Source organism: Vipera berus (assembly GCF_964194415.1).
Source record: "Vipera berus genome assembly, chromosome: 1".
NCBI lineage: Eukaryota > Metazoa > Chordata > Lepidosauria > Squamata > Viperidae > Vipera > Vipera berus.
Window position 1 is genome coordinate 157,747,958 of NC_138202.1, and position 10,917 is coordinate 157,758,874.

The 10,917-nt window shown below is 38.1% G+C and overlaps 1 protein-coding gene across 1 annotated transcript in view; it reads left to right on the forward strand.

The window, feature by feature from the left end:
* Positions 1 to 7,319, forward strand: part of LOC308674896 (uncharacterized protein) — a gene marked incomplete at both ends in the record, with an annotated part of 59,862 nt that extends 52,543 nt beyond the window's left edge. Inside the window, 5 exons of the mRNA XM_081339757.1 lie at positions 1,995 to 2,236; positions 3,873 to 3,963; positions 4,064 to 4,198; positions 6,239 to 6,430; positions 7,312 to 7,319. Coding sequence (XP_081195883.1) covers positions 1,995 to 2,236; positions 3,873 to 3,963; positions 4,064 to 4,198; positions 6,239 to 6,430; positions 7,312 to 7,319 — 668 coding nt within the window. The remainder of the gene's footprint in view (positions 1 to 1,994; positions 2,237 to 3,872; positions 3,964 to 4,063; positions 4,199 to 6,238; positions 6,431 to 7,311) is intronic.
* Positions 7,320 to 10,917: the final 3,598 nt, after the last annotated feature.

Genomic DNA, 10,917 nt, shown 5'->3' on the forward strand with positions numbered 1-10,917 from the left:
GTCTTTGCACTAACAAGACCCCCAAAACAATCAGAGGGGAAATAGAGAATACAACTAGGAAAACAATTGTATCATTTTTGAATTTTATCATTCCAAACTATGAAGTTATAATTTTATACGTGTTAACCTATCATTCTAGACTAGTATATGATCACAGATTAAGGGTATTGCCAATAGGAGTTACCAAGCACCATTTGAATAACATAAAATGATGTACGGTAGCTTTTGCTGTATGGATACTGCTAGAGATGATCAGGAGTTACATGCAACATTTACAATTCTGATCATTTTTAATCAGTGTGGGCCACGGTTAATCTATCTTTAAGAAGATTACAAAGTTTGAGAAAATGTATTTTTAAAAATTGCCTGATACCTGTATTTATAACCAACACAAGAAAGCCGTGGATGAACCAAGATGTTATTGGTTAGTCTGGGATTCCAATCCAAATGGATGCTCAGGCAGAGACAGGATCCTGGAGAGAGATGTGCTAATAAAAGCTCTGACTTGGACATTTCTGCTGGAATGAAAATATTTGATTGTCTTACTATTGGTCTGCCATAGTCTGGATTACAGTGGTTTGATTGGCAGAGCTGAAACAATATGCTTAACTTTCTGACAACCTTTTTTAAATTATTATTATTTTATTACATCCTCTTACTTGACCAGCAGCCCTTGGGAAAGAACAACTATTTCATATAGAAACCTAATTGATTTCTTAGCAGAAGGTTTTTCAAATTAGAAGGATCTACATCTTGGGCTGGAGAACCAAGATCCTAACCCTAACCTAAGTGGACTGGAACTTCCCTATATGTAGCATCTATATACTACTAAAACTCTGTTTGTAATCTCAGGTTAGCCCAAATGGTGCATTATACCACAACAATTTTTGAATCAAGGCATCTAAAATCTGCTAGCCTAATGAAGAAGTAGAATATCTGGGACCCATTACTACTGTGGAACTGAAATTTCTACAGGGTTCAGATCAGTTTTATTCACAAGGTTGTGGCCATTGCAGCATCCCCACAGTCATGTAATCATGATTCCCAAAGTTCACTGCTCCAATGGTCACATTTTTCTATATAGAAGTCAATCAAGAAGCCAGCAGAAAGTCAGAAGTTGCTCCCACCCCCATGCTATTTTGCTGGCTCCTGGTCATTCTGTTTATCTCTTTAAATAGGTAAATATTGAATTATTGAGTTCATTTTTCTAATTGTAATTGCCACTACAATTATTTTTCTATTTATGATATATATAACTTTTTAGATGATCATGGGACTGTCCACAACTAAGGTAAAAAAATAACCTAAAATTTAATGTTCATTCTGTAACATTCATTACATCACAGTGCACTACTTTTCTCTTAAAGGGTGACCCAAAAGTCGCAGGTTAGCCTGGTGCTTTAGCTAATCCTAACTCTCAATGATCAACTTCTTTTTCTTCTATGAAAAATAAGCTACTGGAAATAGCTTTGCTATAAACCATTATGCCTACTCTCAGCATCCTCCTACTCAAGATATTTAGAATTTGCAGTCAATGGAAAAATATTTTACATTCTGAAGTACCGTTAGCACTTCTGTTTCAGCTCTTCATCCTGTAAGCCAAGAGTGACCAATCTAGAAATTTTGGAGAACAACGTTTGTCAACCAGCATAGGAAAGTGTCAGCCAGCATGGAAAAGATCAGAAATAGTAAGAATAGTAGTATAAAATATCTCGAGAATACAAAATTGTTTATTTTTGCTACATTTTCTACACATGCTAATATCTAGGATTTTCCTAACTGATACTCAATACTGGTAAGAGGCTATATGCTGAGATGCCAGATGTGAAAGCAATATTCAAGAGCTATCTACAGTACATATCGAAGAACCAGCCAACATTTTTTTAAAAAAATTAATGATTCATATTTAAAATGCTATGAATATTTGTATTTCTTAGCCAATACCTGTATATTTTACCATACTTTAGACTTTTCCCTTTCTTCTTATTTTAAAGCTTTAGAGTCCAAACTTGTTAACCAGTTTTGTGAAGATGAACATGGTGCCTTAATATACAACCGAGTTGGAAATGGAGGAAGTATCAGTGGATCATTGATTCATTCAGTATCTTCTCACGCTTCACAACATTTATTACACATGAACAATAAGAATGGACAAGCAGTATCTTCAAGTACATATGAAGCATCAATGAAAGACAATTCCATAAAAACTGGCCAGTTTTCTCAACCGTTAATTCTGGTACTTGTCTGAAGTCCACTTCATTTAAAACAGGGGTGTCAAACTCAATTTCATTGAGGGCCACATCAGCATTGCGGTTGCCCTTGGGGGGGCCGGGTGGGTGTGGCCAGGGTGAGCACAGCCTACTGGGTGGGCGTGGCTGGAGTGTGTGGGGCCTACTGGGTGGGCATGGCCAGCTCTACATCATTCGCGTCAAGGGTGCCTATGGGGGCCTGGGCAGGAGTGGAATAGATCTGAGGGGCAAGTGCCTAGGCATGGTCCACTGGAGGAGCCTCACTGTTCCTCTCAGACCATGCCGGGGTGGGTGGGTGGCACGGAGGTCAAATGCAGAGCCCTCAAGCACCTGTGGCACTAAGCCCAGCCCCACTTCCCCAAGGGGGCGCCCAGCTGCATTTACCTCCTCCTCGTGGCTGCTGCTGCTGTGCTTGCTCTCCTTAGCCAGGTTGCTCATGATGGGTATGAGGGCAAAGTCAAGAGGAAGGCCCACTCCCTCTCCATGTGAGGAGACCTGGCTTTGTATCCAAAGCTGCCTTAGCAATAGGATGGGAGACCCCCCCCCAGGATAGGCCAGGAGGAGCGGGCAAGGGGATGGTGAAAGGGCAGCAAGGAAGGACAAGGCAGGACTTCCCTCAGACCCTCCCTCTCCTTCCTTCCTTCCTTCCTTCCTTCCTTCCTTCCTTCGAGTGGTGGGAAAATATTTGAGATGAGGGAGGGAGAAAAACAGGCAAGAAACGCAGATGGGGAAGTGTCATCCTTCATGAGGAATAAAGAAATGCACCATCGCCTGGAAGTGGCCAGCACATGGCCCTCGCCTATTTCACATGTCCGGCTTGGTGGGCTCTGGGGGGGGATGCCATAAACAGCATGAGAGTCTATGTTACCTGGGCAATGCTGCCCAGCCCCCAGCCTGCCTGGTTTTGGCAGGCAGCAGGGCGCTCTCCTCACAGTGCCAAGAGGCTGAGCCGGGTGGCATGAATCTGAAGAGAAGCGCAATGCTGCCCAGCTCCTAGCCTGCCCGAAGTAGGCAGGGCCATGTGCTGGCCACTTCCAGGCGATGGTGCATTTCTTCATTCCTCGCAAAGGGTGATACCTCCCCAGCGTGCACCCAGTGGGCAGGGCTGACGCAGCAGGGGCCGGTCCCTCGCTGTTTCCAGATGGCTTTGTGGAGCTAAGACTGAATGCGTTTCAGCATAGATGGCCACCACGAAATTGTACACTGGCTCCCCCCCGGGCCTTGTGTTTGACATGTCTCATTTAAAAAAACAAATTGCAGCAACAGAGTGGGTTTCCTTAAAACTGTCTTAGAGAAACATGGCTTGGCAGTCCATTTTTTAAATCAGAGTATTTCTAATAAGTGTCTGTGATAGTTTCTAGATAATGCTGTTGACGGATTTTACCATTCTAATAATATAAATAATATTTAGTAATATAATAATCTGATTTCTGAAATGACTTGATATTATCTGATTGTATAGAGTATTTCTTAAGCTGGAAACACAGAGCCAAGGGTTGGTTTTGAGAATGGAAGTAATAGCTATGGAAGAAGCCTGTTAAACTTTTATCTAATATTGAGTATGCCCTTTGTGGATAGAAACTCCACCTACATTTTAAAATTAACCAACTGAATTTACTTTAGGAAAAAGGATCACGCAGAATATCTCTTGAGAACTATGATATGGTATCCAACAAAAGTGATCTTCCAGTTTTGCCTCCAGTTAACAATAAAGGTACTTATTTCATAGCTAATTTCTTAATGAAATACGAGCCACGGGTAGAAGAAACCCTCCCCTTTCTCATTTCTTTCTTTTGTAATATTCTCTGCACTAGTTACTTCGACACTGCCATTGCCAACAACATCTTCACCACCACTGCCACCATCATCCCTGCCATTTCTAACAGCGGAAAAGACACTGCCACCATCTCATTCATCCGTTTCTTCCATGCCATCTACCGTCAAGCCAGGTCTTTACATATTGCAAAGTTTCAATTTTTTTTTCTATAATTATCAACATACTACTGTACATAAATCCTAATTAATTATATGCTCAAATCCTTGGCTTCCCCAATATGGTGACCTTCAAATCTGTTTGGATTTCAACTTCTGCACTTTCCAGCTCGCTGAATCACCATGATAGCTCTTTGCATTTCAAGGAGTTTTTTTACTTCTTTTTTGTGCTGAACGTCATCACAAAATATCGTTTTCCCCAAAACTGCAGAACTTCAGATGCAAGTCTATGGCCCTATCGCATTCATCTCTGCAATTTGTGCTCATGTTTGCCTTTGTACCATGCCTATGGTACATCCATCTATCTATCTATCTATCTATCTATCTATCTATCTATCTATCTATGGCTTTTTTTTATCATAAAATGCACCGGAACAGAGTTCCGGCATCTTTTTTCGATGGATTTTCCAGAGTTGCATTCTTTTCCGATTGTTTCCCTTCCTATCCTTGTTTGTTTTTGAAAATGCCCTGCTGGCGAGTGGGGTCCCCTCTGGCGCTGTCTGCCTCCTCTAGGAGGAGCCATGAAGCATTGGAGCACCACAGCCAGAGTGTGGCTTGATTGGCTGGGTCAGACCATGTGGTGTGGAAGCCGATGCTGGCAGTGGGAGACACATAAACAAGGCGGCCATCTTTCCCGAGAGAGTGAGCGAGCCTTTTGCCTCCCCTTACAGAAGGTGGGGTCGAAGTTAAAAAGAGGCAAAGCAAGAGGAAAGAAAGGCGGCTGGCGTGGAAGCTTGCCCGACAACAAAACTTTGCTGTTTCGGTTCCTTGGGTAATTCAAAGGCTGGGGTGTCTACGAAAATCTCTTTTTAGTCTTTTATACTTCATATTCAAATTGCAGAGGGGAAGAATAAGAATAAAGCCAATGTCTTGTGATCTGGAGTATTATTATTAACAATATATATTAATTATGTATTGGTCAGATGTAAAGGTAGACCTATAGGTTTAATCAGATCTATTTATTAAATTGAGTTTAACTTAAAGGTAAATTAAAAGTAATCTGTTCACTGACAAAGTTTCAATTTTAATTTGTTTCAAGTCAATATCCATATTAAACTCCAAAGGTAAATTTTTCCACCTTGTTGGACAACTTCTTAAAAATAATTCAATCTTTTTTTGTTGTTGTTAGTTGCGAAGTCATGTCCGACCCATCGCGACCCTATGGACAATGTTTCTCCAAGCCTTCCTGTCCTCTACCATCTTCTGGAGTCCATTTAAGCTCACGCCTACTGCTTCAGTGACTCCATCCAGCCACCTCATTCTCTGTCGTCCCCTTCTTCTATTGCCCTCAATCTTTCCCAGCATTAGGCTCTTCAACAGTGAGTCCTTCCTTCTCATTAGGTGGCCAAAGGATTTGAGTTTTAGCTTCAGGATCTGGCCTTCTAAAGAGCAGTCAGGGTTGATCTCCTCTAGGACTGACCGGTTTGATCGCCTTGCAGTCCAAGGGACTCGCAGGAGTCTTCTCCAGCACCATAGTTCAAAGGCCTCAATTCTTTGGCGCTCAGCCTTTCTTATGGTCCAGCTTTCACAGCCATACATTGCAAAATTCAATCTTTTACAAGCAACCAAATTTTGTTTTATTGGGCCTGTTTTATTCCACATACAAAGCTGACATTTCCACTCATTAAACTAAATGGGTATGCCAGTGGTAAATGTCCCAAAAGATTAATAAAATGCTTTCTTGTAATTTAAAGCCACACAGTGCATGGCAACATTAATAGTATTAACTTACCTTGAACAAAATCCTAGTCTTTTAGATACACTAAAAATTGAAGGGGTTTTTTTTCAACTACAAAGGTAAACTTTGTAGGGTAGGCAAGGTGGGTTGTATGATATGTGTGAGTTCCAGCATCTTTTTTTTTTTACAAAAAAGCATTGCCAAGGTTGAGAAACACTGCTATAAAATTATTTGGGAATGTTAGTGGTTTCTAAATTCCAGCCTTATAACTCCAATAATACACAACAATTACATCTTTTGTTGTTTTTATTTTTTAAAGATAATATCCTGAGGCCTCCACAGTGTCAGTTAAGATTAGATCAAGGACCATGCCGCGTTTATATAATAAAATGGTATTATGATAAGCAAGCCGACTCTTGTGCTCAGTTTTGGTATGGCGGCTGCAATGGAAATGGTAATCGCTTTGATAGTGAAGAAGACTGTAAAAAGACATGTGTCCTTTTCTCTGGAGGTAAGAATTAACTATAGTTTTTACAGCTTAAGATTCATGTTTCTTGTCCTTTGGAGAAACCTATTCTGATCAAATTCAGTTTTTCAAAAGTTGAAATTTGCTAATGAGAGATCTTGTACACATTTTTTACCTACGAGCAGAGTTTCAGTGGCAAACTCTGAAAAATTAAGCTTAGCCATAAAATATTAAATTAGTATGTTCTAATTTAACACAGGTTGTTATCTGCACTGTGTCAGTGGCATATCTTTAGGATTTGGGCTTTTGTTTTTGTGTCTTGAATCAATGTTCATCCTCTCGCTTTCTAGATCATCGTCTCGCCTTCTAGTTATCAAACTGGGGGTGATTCCCATTTTCCTTCCCATCCTCTGTGACCATATAGATCCCCAAGTGCTTCCTTGGATTAATCTGTCGCTGTAAATCTCAAGGTCATGCAAGTAGCCAAAGTGTCATAAGCATTATAAAAAGTAGTAGTATGTTGACCATAAGACAGAAAAAAAATCTAAAACCTGTAGAGGCATTCCAAATTTCTTCAGGTTTTCCAGTTTCAAGAATTCTTCATTAGGAAAGTGAGTTTAACAGGAAAAAACAGGGGGAGGGGGGAGTGTATGATTCAGTCTCTGTTAAATTTGTTTTTAAAGGTGTTGAGGAAGAAAAGGACATTGTATTTTAACAGGTATAGAATAGTTTTAGATTCTGGTGTGATTTCTCCTAAAGAAGAAACAAACATTTTTGTAAAATGCTTCACCTTGGAAATAAAATTTCGAACGACTAAAGTTGCACTAATGAACAATTTGAAAACACAAGCTAAATGTTTGTCCCTATTTATTAACAGCTGACTTTCTTTTACTCAACAAAAACGTAATGTGACATTTATTTTGCAGGTGCCTAAAGATTGCCCACCAAACAGAATGGAACAGAAAAGTCATATGAAAAGTGGTATAAAGCATAAATATCAAGGGTTTTCTTTATACAGTGTACTTAATTCATATGAGGATTTTATCCTCAAACCACTTATTCTGGTATACTCCTACTAAAATCTACAAGAAATGGTATGTTTTTGTTTTTACTTCAGAAACTGATAGCCACTGCAGACAATGTTAAAATATCTATTGGAATTATACAGATTTTCTTTGCGTCAAAAACAACATTCATGCCTTGTTAATTGCAAACAAAGCATTTGCATTGGATCCTAGGTACCTCTGTCATTCCAACTGGCATTCCTGTAGGACAAAAGTTTCTACAACTGTGGCTTGTTTATTTGAACTCTGCTGCATTCCTAGTTCAAATGATTTGTAATGTTCCCGGAGAAGTGAGAAATAGAATCAGATACTTCACTTGCCAGAGAACGAACAGAAGTTACTAAGATGAATCCCAGCACAATTCAAGTAACGAAAAATCCTTGAATGTATTGTCAGTTGTCATGGAAAAATCATTGATATGGTGCTGGATCTTTTAATCCTCTACTACCCAGATGATTGGAAGGAAGAACGATGGATATTAGCCCAGCTGCTAAGTTGGAAATGAAAGAAGGTGATGCTATTGATGAAGCAGTTGATGATATACTTCTTACGCATGAATGGATTTGGGGAATCTGATAATCCTTTTGAAATATAATATTGTGGAAAGTACAGTAAGAAGTATCTAAAATCATTGGTATCAGTGGCCTGATATGTATCTGTATTGGTATAAATTTAAGCAACCTGTGGGCCTGTACTCAGTCTTTTTCAAGAAGTTTCAAATAACTGGAAATGGGACTACTTTAAGGGAAAAGATCACATTGCCTTTTCAAAAACACTTGCAAAAAATAAGATCTGCATCAGAGGAAAAATTAGCACATAAATCATACATTTTATACAAGTACTCCAGTAATTGGCCATGGAAGTCTTTGCTTTCCAAGTCTGAAAGCCAACTGGAACAATGAACCTTGTAATGGATCTTGTAATATTTGGAAGCTAGAACACTGAAATGTTGTGAGAGTTCACTAATTAGTATTTACAAAAAAAATATCATTATCATTACATTTGGTGTCCATAATATCATCATGCAAAATCATATGATGGTGCCCAGTAACTGAAAATTGCTAGCATCTGCTCTAAAACAAACTCAATCACCAATGTATTAAGATTTAATGTAACAGCTGATTTTAATCAATCTGTGACTGACAATAAAGTAAAAGAAACTGCAATACCTTAGTGAATATATTTACACAGTGCCTATTTTGAAAAGCTATTTATGATTATTAGCATCATATCATTATCATGATAATTAACATATAGTAAAAATATATTAATAATAATTAACATGTAAGATATATATTCTTTGTAAGAGAGCTACAAATGTATTAGTTTCTTTCATGAAAATAATTTAGTCATAATCCTGTTCATTTGTTTTTAATTAGCATGATATGCAGATCTATATGCCTATGCCTATATACTAGGTGAATCAGGTCACACTGGCTTCTTCAAACTGTAGTTTAATAGTTGTGGCTTAGCTGCACACAATCACCATCTGATTTTTCAAGTATATGCTACAGAATTAACAAATATTTTTAACATGCTTGTTAATAATTCAAAATATCTATTTTAAATGAAAAGGTCAAACCATGCTGTTCCAGTTAGCAGTAGTCAGTTCAACTCTAACAAAACTATTTCTGAATTTTCAAAACTGGATTTCAGATGCTGATTTACACAGCAGGCGAGAGATTAATACAAATGTTTAAAATAGGATATTGAATTTTGTTCTGCCACATGCCACGTAAGCTGTTGAAAGACTTATGTTTCTGCCCTATTTTATATTATACTCATTTATGAAATGGTATAGGGTTAGCTGCCTGAGCAGGGGGTTGGACTAGATGACCTCAAAGGTGCCTTCCAACTTCTTCTTCTTATTATTATTATTATTATTATTATTATTATTATTATTATTATTATTATCATCATCATCTTCATTAAATGTCTGAAATGTATTTTTTTGAGTTGAATATATACTAACAAATTTTTTTATAAATGGACTACTTGTACCCTTATTTCATCAGTCAGAACATTTTCACTGCTGTAGCAAAACTAATATCAATGTCTCATTTCATCACTTGAATTAAAACCAATTTATTTGTTTTCATCATTTTCAGGAGGAAGATTTTTACCATTGTATTTATGCTTTTGTGAAACTAAGAAAAGTAAGAATGTAGTCTCTTTTGGGGGGGGGAATGTATATGGTCAGAAATCACTTACTCAGTTTACCGTTTACAGACATATCTTTTTACAGTGAGACAAGGAAAAGAACTCCCTGCTCTGTTGAATCAAGATTAAGGCTGCAAATTGGTTGTGTAAAAGGGTGTAAAAAGGAATTTCCTTAAGAGTTGAACTCAACCACTGATAACTTCACAAACATATTTACGTAGTTTGCTTGCCACAAATACAAAGCTATTTGCTATTACTTTCTTTTCATATTCATTTAACTTATTGTCCAGTTTATAACTCATATTTATTTATGATCTTGCATTCAAATACAGTACTAACCAGATCCAATTATGCTTGCCAAAATCAAGCAGATGCTGCTGCCATCTAATATTTTCTTCCATACTCAGCAACATATTTAAAGTTGGACATAACTTTGGACATAAACAGTAATTGAGATAATATGCATTTAATGTATTTGTACACCTTTTTAAAGAATAGAATACTGGCAGTCATAATTTTGATAACAAAGCTAATTTTTAAAGTTACAGGGTTGTAGACCTTCATCATAGTAACATAGCAAATTTGAATTTTGACAGTTTTAAAACAGTGGTTTTCTTCAAATATGTTAAATTAAAACTGTACATTTAAAATGTAAATCTTAAAAATGAGCCACAAAATCTAAATTAGGCAGCAAAAATTGTGAACTCTTAAGCCAAAATGTAACAAATCTGACAGTGAATAAATTGCTCTAACAGCATAAAACCGATTATTCCTCTTAAAATGAGGAAAATTCTTAGGGACGACTCACACCCTGGACAGTATCTCTTTACTCTCCTACCATCGGTTAGAACATGGGTAGGCAACCTCGGCTCTTTTATGACTCATGGACTTCAACTCCCAGAATTCCTGAGCTGACTCAGGAATTCTGGGAGTTGAAGTCCATGAGTCATAAAAGAGCCGAGGTTGCCTACCCCTGGGATAGGAGATATAGGCGTATAGCCAGCCGTACCAACAGGCTGAAGAACAGCTTTTATCCCTGGGCTGTTAGGCTTTTGAACGGGAAATAATTTTATAAACTTTATGCATAATTGACTTGTGAGGCCGGTGCGTTGTGCAATTAGCTCACATGGTGTAATAAGATGGAGGGTTTGTGTCACTGTAAGTTGGAGGTGGGGGCACGAAGGGAGGCTCAGCCAATCTCAATGTAGACATGGTTGTACTTTGACAATAAAGGTTCACTCATTCATAAAGGCTGGCGTCTGCTAGGACTGACTTGTCGAACTCTGTCTGAAATCGAAGTTTGCCTGA